Source organism: Rhineura floridana, chromosome 5 (genome assembly GCF_030035675.1).
Source record: "Rhineura floridana isolate rRhiFlo1 chromosome 5, rRhiFlo1.hap2, whole genome shotgun sequence".
Classification (NCBI taxonomy): Eukaryota; Metazoa; Chordata; class Lepidosauria; order Squamata; family Rhineuridae; genus Rhineura; species Rhineura floridana.
Genome location: NC_084484.1, coordinates 57,341,026 through 57,360,600, shown reverse-complemented (window position 1 = coordinate 57,360,600; position 19,575 = coordinate 57,341,026). Strand labels below are relative to the sequence as shown.

Genomic DNA, 19,575 nt, shown 5'->3' with positions numbered 1-19,575 from the left:
CTCACATCTTTCTCAATATTATAACACATTTTGGTTGCTCAGAAAATCTTTTATTCATTCATTCAGAGTACATGATGGGGGATGGCCTTGCACTCTACTAATATCTGAGTTGTGGAAGAACTAGCACTGTAGGGTTTGTTTTTCAAAAACAGCATGACCATTATTATTTTCCTGATTTTGTTTTTAATTTATTCAAGGTTTCCATCTCTACCATCAACTGCCACACTTTATGCCAGAAAGCTGCCTCCACATTGCCATGGGTGTCCTGGTTGGTGGCATTATTTTTGGCACTGATCATAAATCCCCACCTGTTATGACGACAAGCATTTATTTCCTGTATCTGCTCCCACCCATTATCCTGGGGGGAGGCTATTTTATGCCGACTCGTCCCTTCTTTGAAAACTTTGGCTCAATTCTTTGGTGGTCTGCAATGGGGTCCCTCATAAATGCCTTTGGCATTGGCATCTCACTTTATGGGATTTGCCAGATCACAGCTTTCGGCCTCAAGGATGTGAACCTACTTGACAGCCTGCTGTTTGGCAGCATGATATCAGCTGTGGATCCTACAGCTGTCTTGGCTGTGTTTGAGGAGATGTCTGTAAATGAGCAGCTTTACATGATGATATTTGGAGAATCTTTGCTGAATGATGGGATCACTGTGGTAAGTAGATTGCAACATTTGTAGAAATTGGGTTTGGGGAGCTATTTTATTTTATTTTGTCCTGCCCTTCCTCTAAAGAAGTCAGGGAAATATACATGGTCTGTAATCTCCCCTTTACTATCACAACAACCCAGTGAAGCAGGTTAGGCTCAGAGATGGTGAGGGATCCAAGGCCACCCAATGAATGCTCCTGGCTGAGCAGGTATTTGATGGTCAAAGATTTCCATCACTTTGTTAGGTACACCACAGTAGCTGTATATGGGTGCCATTTAGGGGAGGCCATGGGAAGCTTCTTCCTATGCAAAAACAGGATCTCGTCACATTCATCCTATACTTTTAAAGAACTCTTATACTACTTTAATAGTTATGGCTTGTATAGTTTGTTAAAAGCTACAATTCCCAGCATCCTTAACAAACGGCAGTTCCCAGGATTCTTTGGGAGAAGCTGTATTAGCCCCAGCTGTGGGCTGCTTCAAACTTTAAGGATTGGTACCATGGAATCAAGGAGGCAGATTCAAAGGTTTACTCACAAGGAGAAGTTTATTGAGTAATTTAGCGAGCACACAGGCATACCCAATAAATGGAACAGGCTGCAAGGTTCCTACATGGGCACCTGCAGTCTGTGTGCTGAACTGGGCTACAACAGGCTTGCCTACCCAGTGGAACAGACCCAAGGTCTCTCGCAGAGAGGCATTAAGGTCTGCACGCCGAGCCAGGCTACAGCACGTCTTTTATAGGAAAAATCCTGGCAAGGCACAGAGGATGACGGAATGCACTCCTACATCAAATCAGCACATCTTGACAGGATACGTGATTAATTATACTATAGCAACCTAGGCATCAGAGCTGCTACTATCTTACTTTCTTTGAAGTATCCCCATTCCTTGATCTGGGGTGTCAAGGCACTTGATGGATCATCCTATCTACGTGAGAGGACACTGGTCTGGTGCCAAAGCACATCTTGACCTCTCTATGCTACTCTTTCCATGGCACATGCCCTACTGTTAATCAGCATGCGCAGCCCATCCTTGGCACATGCAGCTCATTAGAGCTAACTGGACCATTGCCAACACTACTGTCCTTGGAGATGCATCAAACGGTCCTTTCCCTTCCCACCAGCCTCCTATCACATGTGCTACCGTTTCTCAGCACATGCAGCTCGTTAGTGGCTATCTAGATGAGCTTCAAAGAGGTGTCCTTGAGGCTGCATCAAAAGACCATCTCTCAGCCCACTAGCCTCTCATAGATAAGACACAGCTGAGGGACATTGACTGTTCCGTGACCTAATCTCTACATCAAACTAGGTCTCTGGCAGGTGTCCAAGCTACAGAAGACAGCATTATGAGCTTAACTATTAAATCTTACCCTCCTAAAGGCACTTATACATATAAAAGCAGTAAGGCAGCCTTGCATAATGGTTATAGCAGTCACATAGATGCCCCAGGGTATACAGAAGCCATGACTGTTAAAGTGGCATAAGAGTGTTTTAAATGTATGGTGTGGTGATGACCTGTTTCAATGTGGCAAAGACGTTCAATGTGGCAAAGACGTGGGACATCTCTGTGCATCCCCCAACATCTCACAGATGAAAATACAGACATTTCTGTGCATGAGTGGGTAGACTCCAGCAGGGTGATGTGGAAAATGGTGAGGTCAAAAGCATCCAGACTCCAGTGTGCGAGTCTGACAGGAGGAACGAACAGTGCATGGAAGTAGCTGACTCCAGGAAGAGAAGCAGGAAGGCAAGCCAGATGTATGCATTTGCATTATATTGTTGCGCACCTCCCCAATCTCCGAGCTGTGAGATTTCCGGGGTCCCTGCGCTCACCCAGGGTTGGTTTCCTTTGGGAAGAAGGTCAACGGAGGCTGCGGTGTCTTTATGAAATATGGTTTGTTTATTTACACACATTCCAACTTGAGCTTAGGATGAAGGGGTTGAAGGCATCAGCAGTCCGATATCCAGCTTTCCTATCAGTGTTACAGGAGGCATCCTATAGCCATGAGGCAGAGAGCCAGCCTCTCTGCCTGCCTCCAGTCCCTAGCCTTTCTCCCAACAATTCTAAACACACCAAACACAAACCTCTGCTAGCCGCCAGGAAGGGGGGGGGGAGCTCTCCTGCAGAGTTTAAAAGACAAAAGGATCTTCCTGGCTCATTCACTAGTTGCTGGGCACCTGAAAGACCCATTAGCAACCTGGCCATGCTATTAGCTTAACAAAATAAATTCATCTGGCCAGCACAGGCAGCCCCAAGGCACAGGATTCCAAATCAGAGGCTGGAAGGGGACTCACAGGGATAATCTATTCCAACCCCCATACTCATAACAATATAATTTAGAAGGCATTGGGCCCATTTTAGAGATGAGCAGCACAGAGACACAGCTATGTGACTAGCCAAAGATGAGCCATGGCCAAGATTTCTTAACCACAAATAATGATAATGTAATGAAAGTGCTTCGGAGTTTATGCAGACTATTTTTCTCTTATCATTAAACTAATTTCCAGACAGAATTAAAAAGCATATATCCCACACAGATTAAACACTTAGTGCTCCTTTTTTATAAATTAAACACTGAATCCAACCCTGTAGCCAGCAAGCTACATCCTGAAAACACACAAATTCTCCATATAACAATAGAGCATACCAGGGACCTTTGGTTATCTCTTAGCATATGGGTAGGCAATCTATCATACAACTCTTCCTTCGTTCCTTCCTTCTTTTTGAGGAGGGTGAAATAAAAAAAGTTATTGTAGGGGGAGGTACAAAACAGAATATATATGGGTATAGATAGGTGTGCTGAATTGTGGTACAGATTACTGTTTGTGCCACCACGCCTATATGGGTCTAAAAGAGATTCTAGATGTAAGGGTGTTTTCAGACATTATCACTATCGTCACCATCTTCTCTCAACTTGAGTTCGATCCAGTAGGTTTGGGCTTCTACATTTGAATTGACCCATTGCTAAGCAGATTTCTGCGTTCTTCAGAAAAGCATCCTTGAGATAGTGGCCTGGTTCACATGATGCAGTAAGCCAGTGGCTTACCCGACTGAGTGAACTGGAGAGAAGCTTTCGGCTGCTTTGGTCTACCATGGTCTTTTTTTTACTTCCATGCCTTGCTGAGCTAAGCCAAGGTTTGGTTTAGAGTGTTGTCTCTGAACACCTTATTGTTAAGATTCCCTTCTTGCTAATTTTGAGCTGTAACCAAGGTTCGATCTAGGCTACAGCTTCTGTATGGTGAGAAGAGAGGTTAAACCATGAACCCGGGTTCAGAAGACATACTAAGCCAAACCTTGGCTTACTTCTTGTTGCTTTACAGCACTAAGCTAGCAGGAGGAAGAAAGTGTCTGCAATCTCTTCTGGAGCCCAAATGTTTGGGCAGTCCTAGTAAGCCATAGTTTGGCTTTCCATATCATGCAAATGAGCCGGTGACTGTAGTGGTGGTTTGTTCCACAGTGACACAGTGCATGGGTCTGCCTAGGCCTGTCTAGATGATGATGGTAACACTTTAGATATCCATTGTTATGAACCATTTGTTTGATTATTTCTCTGTTCAGGTCTTATACAACATCTTCATTGACTTTACCCACATGCATAGATATGAAGAGATTGAACCAGTTGATATCCTGGCTGGATTTGCTCGCTTTTTTGTCGTGAGCCTTGGAGGACTGCTGTTTGGCATTGCCTTTGGGTTTGTGGCAGCATTCATGACTCGCTTCACGCAGAACATTTCTGCAATTGAACCTCTCCTGGTTTTCATGTTCAGCTATTTGTCATACTTAGCTGCAGAGACACTTTACATTTCTGGCATCTTGGCGTGAGTATAGCAGCAAGTTCCATTTATGTTCACACCAGCCACCATCTAATCAACAGGCTTAGAATTCTCTGTCTTTTATGCTCTTGTGTAATTGCCTGAGGTGATAAGAAATGTTTGAATAACAATAGTACTTGGGAAACTATGCAGTAAGAAATATAATGAGAAAGTGCTGCTCTTTCTATATACTTTGTGTGTGTCCTTAATAACAAAGATCCTTAATAGCACATTATACTGGTTTTTTATGTTTACTTAAGTCCTGCAGGTGTTAAGGCCTAGTACACATAATAACCTTTGAGGCAACCTTTGGGATGCCTTTTATTGCCAGTGTAGATTTAATTGGACACCACCGAAACAGTTGTCTCAGCACTCCATGCAACCAAGTCCTGAATGTGCTACTGCAAACAATGTTTTGAAGTGCTGCAGAATGCTAACGAGCGAACATTATTACACATTACAACTTGGGCCTGCAATAAGATTGTAGTGTATCGGCCCTCCAGGGTTGCCATACCAGGAACTGAAACTGCCATAGCCTGGGGCTGACTCAGCAGTTCCTGGTATGGCAAGCCTGGAGGGCCAATACAATACAAAAATATTGCCGTTTATCCTAATCTTCTAGTTAGTAAGTGTGTTCCCATTCAGGGTTTTAGCCAACCTGCCATTAAGGATGAGGACAATGTAATGTTGTTTACATTTTAATGATAAACTACCTAATTTGCAGTTCTTGAACCAGATATGCGAAACAAAACACAGCTATCTTTAAAATGTTGTACTTCTTCGCATTTTGTGATGCAGTTCTCCAATCAAACAATACGTACAAAAATATACATATTATTTATTTATTTTATTTAAAATATTTCTATCCCGCCCTGCTACCCTACAATAGGGCACTCAGGGCGGCTATTAGGGGAAAGTGTGCGTAAAAATGCATCAGTTAGTGAAAACAAAATACAAAAATGCATTATATGAGGGAAAATTGCTAGCAAAATCTGTATATTAGTCAAAACATCATATAAAATGTATTTATTAGGAAATATTAATATTAAAATATTGACAAATTTTCACATTTTTTTAAAAAAATCATAATTGCAAATTGCTGAAGAACTGGGGAGAGCTGAATTTAAAATTGGAAAAATGAGAAACAGAGAGAACTGAAACTAACTACCTGCCTGTCCCCCACCGGCAGCTATAGGAATTCCACTTCCTCAAGTTTTTCTTTTCCAGCTGACATAGACCATTCTGTGATTATCAAGCATGCCCAATCATCATTGGTTTTTTTTTTAAAAGAGCCTTAGGATATATAAAAAACTTCTTTTATATTTCTGCAAACCTCTGAGTCCTTTGAGCATGATGAGAAGTCCTTTTTGTTTCTCAGTGCCCCCTCCCTTTTTTACATTTCTGTCCCAACTTTCTTCCATCCTGGAACCCCAAACGGCAGGTTTAGTCTCCAGTCCTGTTATCACTTAGCCTCCTGAATTCAGTATTAGAGGGAATGATGCCATCAAGCATGTGTCTACCAATTTACGTGGAAGTAGGAGAAAGAGAGACATTCGCCGGGAGAATCAGCAGACTTATGTGTGTGCCTGAAACCCGTCGCACAACTAATTCTCCCCTGCAAATCCCCCTAGGCTTTTTCCTGCCATTGCAATTGGACTTCGTTCAGCTTGGTTTGAGAAAAATAGGCTTAAAAATATCAGGGGAGGCAGGAGACATTTGCTGGGATTCTTGGCTGGTGTGGCAAGAATTAGGTAACCCATCCTGCCTGTTGATTATTCCTTGAAAATGCTCCACAGCAGAACAGTTGCATTAAGAGACAGTTTTGCTTTGTTATATATTATGCCCTAAAGGCAATTTTGGAAAATGTTTTTGAGTGGCAAGCATGCTGAAATGACATACCTGACATTTTTAATCAACATCGGAATTGTGACTGTCTTCAGGGTGATTGCCGCTAGCATTAGCACACTACAGATCAGCAACTGTAGTACCAATCTCCCCCCCCTCCAAGGTTAGTGGATTATTCTAACCTACTAATGGAATAATCATAGCCCAGAGGTAGAGCATCTTCTTTGCATGCAAAAGGTTCCAGGTTCATCCCTGGCATCTCCCAGGGAGGGCTGGGAAATACCTGCCTGAAACCCTGCAGAACCACTCCCAGCCAGTGTAGACCAGGGATGCCCACCAGATGTTGCTGGATTCCTACCCCCATCAGCCCCAGCCAGCATGAGCAATGGTCAGGGATAATGGGAGTTGTAGTTCATTAACTTCTGGAGGGTAACAAGTTCCCCATCCATAATGTAGACAATATTGAGTTAAAGGACTACAAAATCATCCCTTCAGTGGAAAAATTTCTTGGGTCTTCCTCATACTTTCTGGTGGCTCATACTTCCTTCCCTTGATGTTTGTGAACCAACAGGATAACAGCATGTGCAGTGACTATGAAAAAATACGTGGAGGCAAATGTTTCCCAGAATTCCTACACGACAATAAAATACTTCATGAAAATGCTTAGCAGCATTAGTGAGACCCTGATCTTTGTGTTCATGGGAGTGTCCACGGTTGGGCGGAACCACGAATGGAATTGGGCCTTTGTTGGCTTCACTCTGGTCTTCTGCATGCTTTGGAGAGCACTAAGTAAGAAACAAATATCTTAATCATCGAACCAAACCAGGTGGATGGAGTGCTTTGCGTTATTGAAAGTATCTTTAAATGCAGTGTTATTGAAAGCTTTGTTAAGTGCAGAGAGAAGCTAGGAAGTTCAAAGCCAACTGGTATAACCAGTTTAACAAAGACTGTTCCACAGGTGTGTTGTGTTAAGTGGGCCAGGTCATTTCATACACACCTAGGGTTGCCAGGCTCAGGGCCTGAGAATGATTCTGTATCTTTAAGAGAAGAGAAAATTCAGCCAAGTGCAGGTTTTCTTGCAACACTGTAATGGGGAAAACCACAAGGTGAAATTTTCCCTTCCCCCTGCACAACTTTTAAAGATACAGAAGACCTCTTGGAGGCTGGGCCTGGCAACCAAGAGGTCTTTATCTTTAAGAGTTTTGCAGGGGAAAGGGAGAATTTCACCTTGTGGTTTTTCCCATTACAGTGTTCAAGAAAACCTGCACTTGTCTGAATTTTCTCTTCTCTTAAAGATACAGAATCATTCTCAGGCCCTGAGGCTGGCAACCCTATACACAGCCATACTTTGCTGAGAGGCAGAATCACCTCCAGGAGAACAACTCTTGATTTAAGGAAATTATACTACCAATAAAAACTGTTTTCTTCATAATTCCTTCCTAAACAATCATTTGAATATAAACTACCTACGGATCAGAGAAAAAGATCTCAGTATTCTTGACTTTTTTTTCAGGATAATTTGGCAGGACCATACTTATTTGTCTAATGTATTATTTCATTTATATCTCATCTCTATTCTAATCTTCAAACACAGAGAGTTCAGAAGAGAGGGCTGCATGAATTACCCCATTTCCCCATGAGGAGAGTGACTGTCATTTTGTCTCCGTCTTGTTTTAAAAACATGCAAAAGACTGTAGTGTTTTTCATATCTGGTAACCCTTCTTTCTTCTCCATGCTTAATAGAATTTTATATAATCTTGATATCAGGCCTATTGAAGTGATAATCTCTTTAGAGCTTTTTAATTTTTTTAGATACATATTTACCACTGAAACTGTTTATAAATTAAATGTTCCATTTTCTGTAATGTAGATTGCAGAGATTGGTTGAGTTGATGCCTACCCTACCTCCTTATATTATGCCCAGTGTTCCTGAAGATCCCTAGCTAACTCACAGAACTACAGTTCTCAGATTCCAGCAGATTTAAGTGTATAGATCTGTCTTCCCCAATATGGTGGCCTTCAGATACTGACTCCAGTCATTCAGGACCAATGGCTATGCTGGGCAGGGCTAATTGAAGTTGGAGTCTGAAACATCTGGAGGGCACCACATTGGGGACAGCTGTTATAGACAATATTATAGAGATCTTTTGAACCTGGGCTTCATGCATCCAAGTTCTACATTTCAGCTACTACACCCCAATAGAATATACTCTGTGATCTTGGGGGAAGGCGACATGTATTAAAGCACAAGTTGCAACCTTGTTAGGTGGAAGTTTCCATTCAGTTACTTTGCTTTGTTAGTGGTCAATTTTTTCTTCATTTCTTAGGTGTTCTTTTGTTGTTCTGCATTATCAACAAGTTCCGGACTTACAGATTCACTCTTAAAGATCAGCTCATTATCATCTACAGTGGTCTACGAGGGGCCAGCAGTTTCTCCCTTGCATTTTTGCTGCCTTTAGCTCTCTTTCCTAGGAAGAAAATGTTTATTACTTCTACTATTGTGGTGATTTATTTTACTGTCTTCATTCAGGTAAGATGTATAAACCATGGGTTATCATGTATCATGGGACTAGTACAGCCAGGGCTGTCCCTAGGGAGGTATCCCTTGGGGCAAATGACCTTTTGTGTGCCCCCCAGATTCCTTCCTTTTCCCCCTGACTCTGCAGCCCTCCTCCTCTTCATAAAGATGTTGATGGTGGCATCAGTCCCCCCCACCAGCTTACTTTATGATTTTTTCAGTTTTGCTGCCACTTTTGCAGTGGTAGCCTTTCTCCCCTGGTGTGATTTTTTTTTTGTTTACTACTGCTGTAGCGCCTCCACCACCTCCTCCTGCCCTGTCTTGCTCTAGGACGGGATGAGGTGTAGAGCTTCACTGGGTGGGAAGGACATGGCAGGGTCAACCAGGCAGGCAGCAAATCTGCCAGCTGTGGCTGCTGGCATCAGGTGTGCCTCCATTTGCAGAATCTTCCAAAAGTACCCTGGAAATCTGTGGCCTTCCAGATGTTGAACTACAACTCCCATTATTCTTGATCATGCTGGGAAAAGCTAATGAGAGTTAGAGTCCAACAACATCTGGAGGGCCATAGGTTGCCCACCCATGGTCTAGTGGGACTTACTATAGGATTGCTTTTGGTGGATCAGATGCTACCTGTTGTGGGTGAATTCTCTTCATTCACCTGCCTGTCCTACCTCCACTCAATGGGGAAAAAATGTCTGACTATTGTCTAGAGTACGGGTGGAGCAGTTTTTCAGGCCAAAGGCCACATTTCCTTCTGGGCAACCTTTCAGTCAGTGGTAGGCAGGGGCCAGACACAAAAGTGGGTACAGGAACAATGGAAATTTTAGTTTTGTACATTACACACATGCACACACCCCTGTCTATCCTCCATCTTGACAACCAAGATGCATCATCACAGTTCAAGGTCACATAACAGGCAGGCAAAAACATTCAGGATGCAAAGCAGGGCCATTTAGAGGTGTGACCTGAGAAGAGTTCTGCAGGCCAGGAGGGCTGAGGCTTCCTACCCTGGTCTGTTCATAAAATACCAGCATACATTGGCCAAAATCACATGGTCAGTTACCAGATTTCTCCCCCCCCCCGATCAACTGTGATTTTGGTATTTTATGCATGCAGGCCATATTTGGACATTTCATCCACATGGGGTCAGCAGCAGCAGCAAAGCATCAGGTGGCCAATGAGAGAAGGAATGTACTCCCCCTTCACTCGATGGGCCAGCTTGGGAGAGAGTTTTGTCCAATTTGGCTATTTCAGTTCAATTAGGATTAAAAGTGCTTCACAGTTGAATGAGTGAATTAACACTTTATCAAAATATAATTCACTTTCTTTGTTCCAAACGAAGGGAATCACCATTAGACCGCTTGTAAAGTACCTGGATGTTAAGAAGACCAATAAAAAAGAGTCCATCAATGAGGAAATTCATGTGCGAGTAAGTTGAAGTTTTAAATGTATCATTGTAATTGAATGGAGAAGGCTGTTCTTTTAACCATGTCAGACGATTTGTCCACGTAGCTTTGTATCATCTTCTCTGACAGGTGGTGGGTTTCCAGAGTTCTGGGTGGAGATCTTTCATATCACCTGCTACCTGATCCTTTTTAAACTGGAGATACCAGTTGAACCTGGAAACCTGCATGCCTGCAAAGCTTATGCTTTGCTGCTGAGTTATAATCTTTGCACCTTTAAAATGTGTTGGGACTTATTAAACTGGGAAAGGGCTGTAGCTCAGTGGTAGAGCATCCTCTTTGCATGCAGAGGGTCCAAAGTTCAATCCCCAGCATTTTCAAGTAGGGCTGGGAATGTCTGAAACCCCGGAGAGCTGGTGCCTGTCAGTGTAGACAGTGTTGTGGTGGATAAACCAATGGCCTGATTCAATATAAAAGTGGCTTCCCATGATCCCAACTGATAGTTCTGGGGCACCTTGGGGTTTTCTTCTTCTCATTGCTTCTTGAATGATGTTGGAAACAAAAATGCTAGACCTGATCTAGGAGGGCTCTTCCTATCCTCTCACTACTGGAGCAATGAAACAATGGTGGGTATTCCCAGAGCACAGATGAACTGTTACTTGGTCAGGGATGCCATATGCTGTATTCCCTTAGTGAAAAGTTTCAAAGCAAATAATGTGCCAGCCTCATAGAAACCTGCTTGCAGTCCTGGTTCTTGAGTCAACCTACTCCTGCCCTGCAGCAAATAATAGGATCCAATGTATATATTTGTTAAAGCTGTGGTCTTATGCATACTTACCTGGGAGTAAGCACTACTGAACACAGTGGGACTTACTTGAATAAACATGTATCGCAGGTGAAGGGAACCCTTGGCTCTCCAGATGTTGCTGAACTGCAACTCTCATCATCCTTAGCCATTGGCCATGATTGCTACGGCTAATGGGAGTTGTAGTTCAGCAACATCTGGAGGGCCAAAGGTTCCCCATCCCTAATGTACAGGATTGTGCAGCATATTGAGCAGTGGCATTGGTGAAAATGATTTGATATAGGAAGTGGAACTATTTTTATCGCTCTCTAGTAAAATCAGCCTTCTGACGTCTACTGTCAGGATGGCATGAGTTGCTTGGAGAATCCTGCCTTTGGGAAAAGGTTAGACAGAAGAAAAGTGTTACTCTTAACAGTAATGCGGTGTTAGTTATGTGCCATAACTCAGTGGTAGAGCTCCTGCTTTGCATACAGAAAGTCCCAGCTTCGATCCCAGTATCTCCAGGTTGGGTAAACCCTGGAGGAGCCCCTGCCAGTCAGTGAGCTAGAGAAACCAATGTGTACTGCCTTCAAGTCAATTCCGACTTATGATGACCCTATGAATAGGGTATTCATGAGGCTGAGAGGCAATGACTGGTCCAAGGTCACCCAGTAAGCTTCATGGCTGTGTGGGGATTCAAACCCTGGTCTTCCAGGTCATAGTCGAACACCGTAACCACTACGCCACACTGGCTTTCAGAGAAACCAATAGTTTGACTCAATTATATGGCAGCTGTCTATAGTGTAGTATACAACTCTTTAAAATAAATTGTGTTGTCATTTTCTGAGGATGTAAACATTGTTACAAGAGCAATTGCTTTTACATGATGTTCATACCCCTCTTCAATTCCCTGTGTGTCTGCAGTTGATGGACCATTCAAAAGCGGGAATTGAGGATATATGTGGGCACTGGAGTCATTATCAACTGAGAGACAAGTAAGAATGTGTCTGTCACTGTCAGGTAAAATAAAATAACTCAGATTGTTTCTCTGATATAGTAAAATGGGCCAGACTGAAAGTGCTCTATGGTTGTCGACTTCAACTTCTTCGTGATCTCTTTTGCTTACTGCTATAATTCTCATAAGAGGCAGGTGCTTTGTTCTTCTCTCACTGAATTCATTCTTGAGTTGCTGTCCTTAACTCTGTTCTCACAACCAGTGCACAATTGGGGTTTGGGAGGAGGCCCATAATTCCCACTCCTGACCTCCTTGTGTTTGTCTGGTCTTCTGTTTGGAGCCTTCATACATACTACTTTTGAAAGAGGTGGGGAGAGAAATAACACGTGCATCAGCAGCAGTTCTTTGGGGTTGTGAAGTGGCATATTCTGAAATGTTGAGAAAAGTGTGTAGCACAGAATGTATGCATATGTGTCCCTTGCCAATTCCATGCAGAGTTTGCAGGTTTTTTTCTGATGCACCTTAGGTACACCACATCTTGACCATTTCCTTGTGATTTAATTAGGCATTTGCCAACATAGCAAGCGTTAGCATTGGTTCTAGCAGCTAAGCCAACTTCTTATTGGTTGCAAAAGAAGTGCACAGTATCGCACATTATAATCCATGTACAGTGCCTTGCAAAGTAATCAGACCCCTGACAAATGTTCTCATATTACTGAATTACAAATAGTATATTGTAATTTCATTCTGTATGATACTTTATTTTGAAACACTGAAACTCAAAATCAATTATTGTAAGGTGACATTGGTTTTATGTTGGGAAATGTTTGTAAGAAACATAAACAACTGAAGCATGTTGCTTGCATAAGTATTCAACCCCTGTGCTGTGCAAGCTCCCAGTTTACACAGATGAAAGAAATTGCCTTATCAAGGACACAATTACCTGTGAACCATTAACGTTGCTGTTCCATTGTCAGGATTAAAGACCCCACTGTTGAAGGATCATTGGTCAGGCTGTGGATCCAAAGGAAAATGAAGACCAATGAGCATTCTATAGAAGTAAGGGATAACGTAGTACAAATGTATAGATTAGGAAAAGGGTACAAACTAATATCCAAGTGTTTGGATATCCCAGTGAGCACAGTTGGATCAATCATCAAGAAGTCAAAGCTGCATCACACCATCCAGGCACTGCCAAGAAAAGGCTGTCCCTCAAAACTCAGTGCTCGAACAAGAAGACTTGTGAGAGATGCCACAGAGAAGCAAACAATCACTTTGAAGGAGCGACAGAGTTCAGTGGCTGGGAGTGGGGTACTGGTGCACCAGTCAACCATAACAAGAGCTCTGCATAACACTGGCCTGTATGGAAGGGTGGCAAGAAAGAAGCTGTTACTCAAAAGGTACCATCTGGAAGCACATCTGGAGTTTAAACATAAAAAACTGAAATATGTTGCTGGCACAAGTATTCAACCCCTACAGATTAATACTTGGTAGAGCCACCTTTCACTGCAATAACAGCTTTAAGTCTTTTGGGGTAGCACATAGTGTGTTGGAGGGATTTGGGCCCATTCTTCTTGACAGATTTGCTCCAGGTCGTTCAGGCTGGTTGGACGTCGTTTGTGGATCACAATTTTCAAAGACTGCCACAGATTCTCAGTGGGATTGAGATCAGGACTTTGACTGGGCCACTGTAGGACATTCACCTTTTTGTTCTTGAGCCACTCCAATGTTGCTTTGGTCTTGTGCTTGGGATCATTGTCCCGCTGAAAAGTGATTTCCTCCCAAGCTTCAGTGTTTTAGTGGACTGAAGCAGGTTCTCTTGCAGTATTTCCCTGTATTTTGCTCCCTCCATTCTTCTTTCAATTTTAACAAGATGCCCAGTCCCTACTGATGAGAAGCATTCCCACAGCATGATGCTGCCACCACCATACTTCACTGTAAGGATGGTGTGTCTTGAGGCATGGGCAGTGTTAGGTTTGCGCCACACATCGTGCTTTTGAGTTTTTGCCAAAACGTTATATCTTGGTCTCATCTGACCACAAAACCTTTTTCCACATTGCAGCTGGGGCATTCTCATGCTTTCTGGCAAACTCCAGATGTGCTTTCAGATGGTACCTTTTGAGTAACAGCTTCTTTCTTGCCACCCTTCCATACAGGCCAGTGTTATGCAGAGCTCTTGTTATGGTTGACTGGTGCACCAGTACCCCACTCCCAGCCACTGAACTCTGTCGCTCCTTCAAAGTGATTGTTTGCTTCTCTGTGGCATCTCTCACAAGTCTTCTTGTTCGAGCACTGAGTTTTGAGGGACAGCCTTTTCTTGGCAGTGCCTGGATGGTGTGATGCAGCTTTGACTTCTTGATGATTGATCCAACTGTGCTCACTGGGATATCCAAACACTTGGATATTAGTTTGTACCCTTTTCCTAATCTATACATTTGTACTACATTATCCCTCACTTCTATAGAATGCTCATTGGTCTTCATTTTCCTTCGGATCCACAGCCTGACCAATGATCCTTCAACAGTGGGGTCTTTAATCCTGACAATGGAACAGCAACTTTAATGGTTCACAGGTAATTGTGTCCTTGATAGGGCAATTTCTTTCATCTGTGTAAACTGGGAGCTTGCACAGCACAGGGGTTGAATACTTATGCAAGCAACATGCTTCAGTTGTTTGTTTCTTACAAACATTTCCCAACATAAAACCAATGTCACCTTACAATAATTGATTTTGAGTTTCAGTGTTTCAAAATAAAATATCATACAGAACGGAATTACAATGTACCATTTGTAATTCAGTAATATATGAGAGCATTTGTCAGGGGTCTGATTACTTTTGCAAGGCACTTCATATAGCAAAAATGCTTTCTGTTACACACGTGGAACACTTTTAGTAGTGTGGAAGAAACATTTGATTGATACTTTATTTAACATAATTTATTAATAAGTACTTTTAATGTATTAATAGTGTGGAAGAAACTTAAACAGGTTCTTAACATCATAATCCTATGTAAGCTTACTCAGAAGTTAGGGTTGTATTCAACATAGCGCTAAGGTAAATGTTCTGATACGGAATGTTAACCCCTTCTCTTCTCCCTGTGAACCCCCTAAATCTGTTCTAAGGGTTCCCCAAAGCCTCCAGAGCAAATTTGGGTATGGTGTGACATGCACACAGGGGGAGGGAGGGGAGAAATCCTGTTGCACTAGTACAAGTATTTCACTAAATACCATCCTAAATTTTACTGTATTCACTGAAAGTTATTCCAAAATAAGTGTGCAAGATGAAGCAAACATAGGATTAACACCTCCTTCTCTCTTTGAAATCAATAGGAATGAAAAAGGCTTAATTTTGCCTGGATTGTATCAATTATGTACAATTTCTTTGTGCATGTGAATTTTCATACAATCGCTAGCCAAAGGACAAATGCATATATTGTAATAATAACAATCTGCCCTACTGAAATAAAAGTATAAGTAAGGCAGTCTGTGCAACATAGAGAAAGCATGGATAGAAGCAGTGCATACTACTGTTCAGTGTGTGAACACACCTAACGTTCTTGTTCCTCTAAATACACTGTTGTTTAGATAAATATTTTCATTTTTTAACTGGTGAATTTTAAACACTGAAGGATACAATAGACCCTAATGAACTCATCACTTAGAATTTTACTGAAGTGTTCTTGAATACACATTGTTACTTTAAGTGGAGCTCTTGCTGTTAGAATCTTCCCTTTCTACAAAGCAAATCAGGATTCCACCTTTCCTTTATGGTCATGAATGCGTTTGGGCTCTTTCATCCTATTTCTCCCATGCCTGTAACTTACCCTTGTCTTATCAGTTCAACACGGTTTGTGGCCTGTGAGAACTATACCTCTTTTTTGTTGATGTCTGGTCCTTAAGAAGCCCTCAGATGACTTGGACTTGTTCAGTAATTAATACTGGAGTGATGCTTGACAAGATTTTATTATTATTATTGCCAGATTTAAGAAATTTGACAATAGATTCCTTAAGAAGATCTTATTACACAAGCAGCAGCCTAAATCCAGCATCGTTTCTCTGTACAAGAAACTGGAAATAAAAGAAGTCATTGAGATGGTAGAGAGTGGGGAGATGAAGCCATCTACTTCCGAATCATCTTTTTTGTGAGTCTCTTCTTTCAACTGGGTTAAGTGGGATATGGAAGCATAACTGAAAATAAAAATCTGGAACAAGTTAGCCGCACTTAGGTTCCATTGAAATCAATGTGAAAAGTGAGTTAAGACTAGAGATGGTGGAGAAACTCAATCCAGTTCACATTTAAAGCTGAATGTATCAAATTTGCACTTTCCAAAACAATATGAGAACTGCAATACAACCCTTCAAAATTTGCACTTATCTGGACTGTGCGATGCAGTTTCCCAGCCAAGCAATGTTTACAAAAATGCATATGTTGGGGGAAAGTGTGCATAAAAATGAATATATTGGTGAAAATAATCTACAAAAATATTATTTATTTATTTATTTGATTTATATCCCGCCCTTTCTCCCAGTAGGAGCCCAACAGATTGTATTAGGATAAATTGCATACAAAAATGTGTGCATTAGTCAAAACTGCACACAAAAATGTTTTTATTAGGAGAAATTTGCACTAAAATGCTGAAGAATTTTCATGAAGAATTTTCATGAAAAAAGATGGCAAATTGCTGCAGAACTGTGGAGAACCGAATTAAAGATGAGAAAAATGAGAAACTGAGAGAAATGAAACAGACAGATCATTCCATCCCTAGTTAACAGAGCTAATTTGAGCACTGTTGATTTCAATGGGACCTAAGGGCAATGGATTTTTTTGGGATCTTAACCCATTACCTTCTGATTCTGCAATACACATAAAACACAGTTTAGATTTTGTATGGGCCAGACTGGATAATACTTTGTCCAGTCTCTCTTTTATGTGTGGTGGGAAGTGAGTGTTCATCTTTCTTCCCTGCATGTCCATCCAAATCCTGAGGCAACTGGATATCCATTTGGGATCCTATGCATATAGACACAAATCATGCAGTTGATTCTTAGATGTTATCTGGAAATCAACTGCTAGATCTGAGTTTATATGCAAGTATGCCGTCTTCTAATGTGCTGGTCTGATGGTCATGTGGTGATGTCCAAAGAACAGCAAGTATGTCAGGTTGGCAGGCAGGGAACGGGCTCTGGCATTCCTGTTTCCCACCACAACTAGTGAAGCAATCACAGCATGGTCCAGTCAGTTCCTCTGTTTTTAAAAGCTCAGCAGGAACAGGATCCTTTCTGTGGCAACCGCTGCCTCCCAAGGGCAGTTAGGCTGCCCCGTCTCTACTTACTTTCAGTTGGGCAGTAAAAATGTTTCTGTTCCATATGGCTTTCATTTTTAAAAAAATATGTGAAGGTTTGATTCCATTCCTCCTGGTTTCAATATAATTTCTGTTCTTTACTTTGGTTTTAATGTTTTGTATACTGACTTGGGGGCTCTTTTAGGCCCAAAGGGCATTTTATAAATCTTTTAATATATAAAACAAATAAAATAAGCATTCCAAGCCTAATGTGCTGCTTTTCACCTAAAGGTTTTAAGGGACCAACTAAGGGCTTTTATGCTTTTGCAGGATGTAAAGACTATGTTATGTGCAGTAACATATGGTTGTGCAATCTGTAACTGAAATGATTTTCACATTAGATTAATTACTTGCAGATAGAATATTGTTGCATCCTAAGTCTTACTGGGAAATTAGTTTATAGTGGCAAGCATGTCCAATATTGTTGTTTTTTCATTCATAACCATGGAAACTCTTTCTGCAAATTGTGATGTTCTTTCGTAGTAGTAATAAAATAAAATCTGAAAATACTGATGAATTTAACAGTCCCTCCCTCTCTACTCTTTGATGGTTCCATGTTTATGTCTCTATCCTAATTCTGTTCTGAAGGAGCAAATACATATAAGCAATCCTGTGACACACACCCCCAGATGTTTGGGACTACAACTCCCATCAGTTCCAAGCTAGCCGGCGTTGATAGGAGTTGAAGTCCAAAACATCTGGAGGGCACCAGGATGGTGAAGGCTGACATATAATATGGTGGAGGATAATCATGGTAAGAGTTGATCGTTAAGAGAAATTTGCAGTCTGCTTTTAAAGAAACTAGGGATGTTATCACTGAAGCCATTTTTTTATTTTTGCAGATATTAATACCTGCACTAGGTCTACAGAACTTAATCAACAAGGAAAGGCTTTCAGTTAAAAAAAAGCCACATATTTTATTGGGTGGTTAACATGTCTTCTTTGTTTTACCTGGAAATAGATTTGTATCATAACTTGTACGGTGCTGAAGCATAGATGAGTGGATTTCTTCACCAGAAACCCTGTTTCTTCTCGGTTAAGCAGATACACTCATTCTTATCAAGCTGCTTGGTTAATAGCTAACTTCATGAATAGAGTTTTCCATTTTTATATTTGTGTTTTAGCTGTATGACAAATTGCCTTCATAATGTTTGTGGAGTTGCTCATTGTTCAGCTGAAACGAAGGGCATTTTAACAGAAACGCCTAGAGAATTAGATTAGCTAGTGGTATTTCTTCTAGGTATGAGCAGTCCTGGCTATGCTTGGCTGGAAGATATTTACACTATTATAATTAACATGTGAAATAGCCAATCCTGGCCATAACTTGCAGCAGTTCTTATGGTCATGGCAGCTAGAAAAGGAGCTAGTTACAAGAATTATTATAGATGTATCTGTGACCACTGAATTCACAGAATGTATTATGCATATGAAAAACTGTGAGTCCAAGTTTGGTTAGAACTGCTGTTGGTGTAAGACAGCCTTTCCCAACTAGTGGGCCACCAGATGTTGTTGGACCACAATTCCCATCTTTCCTGACCATTGGCAACGCTGGCTGAGGCTGATGGGAGTTGTGGTCCAACAACATCTGGTGGCCCACTAGTTGGGAAAGGCTGGTGTAAGAGATATATTGATGTGGGAATAGTCTCCTCAATGGTAATGCATCTATTAGGATTGGGTACAAGTGCCATTCTTATAAATGCAATGCCATGTCTCTGTACGTGGCATCTGTCATGATGACTACCTCTTCACTCAAGTCCCATTGGGGGAGTCTTCCAAGACTTGATGACTTGGTATGTGTGAAAGCATGACTTGAAAGTGCAAAAGGCTGCTACCTTGCTGAAGCTAAGCAGATGGGGGAGAAAGGTGGGCTCTAAATATAATAACTAAACAAATACATGATAAAAGTATAAAATAAATGTAATAAGATGTGTTACGGCTTGTACAGCTTGTGATGATTTGCCTTCATTAATGGCTATGACATCAAAATGGGTGGTGTGGATCACAGATGTTGTTACTACATTTTGTATTTGGAGCTAAGGTGGCTAGAATGGAAAGGGAGCTAAATCAGCATCGAGGAATAAGCCCTTGCTGTATGCATGCGGGGGGATTTCCATTGCAACAGTAGGACCCTCCCCTTCTATGCACCCAGGCTTCATATGTTGGTTGGAATGGGTGCATAGTGACCCATGTAAGTAAGTTGCAACTGCATGAGCAGTACACCAGAAAAATGGGGCTACAATACAGAGATGCTTACTGCAAT

General features: G+C 41.6%; 1 protein-coding gene across 1 annotated transcript in view; it reads left to right on the top strand.

Annotated features, from left to right (window-relative positions):
- The first annotated feature begins 214 nt into the window (after nucleotides 1–214).
- Nucleotides 215–19,575, top strand: part of LOC133385823 (sodium/hydrogen exchanger 4-like) — a 34,304-nt gene continuing 14,943 nt past the window's right edge. Inside the window, exons 1-7 of the mRNA XM_061629401.1 lie at nucleotides 215–661; nucleotides 4,216–4,475; nucleotides 6,886–7,103; nucleotides 8,642–8,844; nucleotides 10,175–10,261; nucleotides 11,944–12,014; nucleotides 15,954–16,115. Coding sequence (XP_061485385.1) covers nucleotides 230–661; nucleotides 4,216–4,475; nucleotides 6,886–7,103; nucleotides 8,642–8,844; nucleotides 10,175–10,261; nucleotides 11,944–12,014; nucleotides 15,954–16,115 — 1,433 coding nt within the window. The 5' untranslated portion in view covers nucleotides 215–229. The remainder of the gene's footprint in view (nucleotides 662–4,215; nucleotides 4,476–6,885; nucleotides 7,104–8,641; nucleotides 8,845–10,174; nucleotides 10,262–11,943; nucleotides 12,015–15,953; nucleotides 16,116–19,575) is intronic.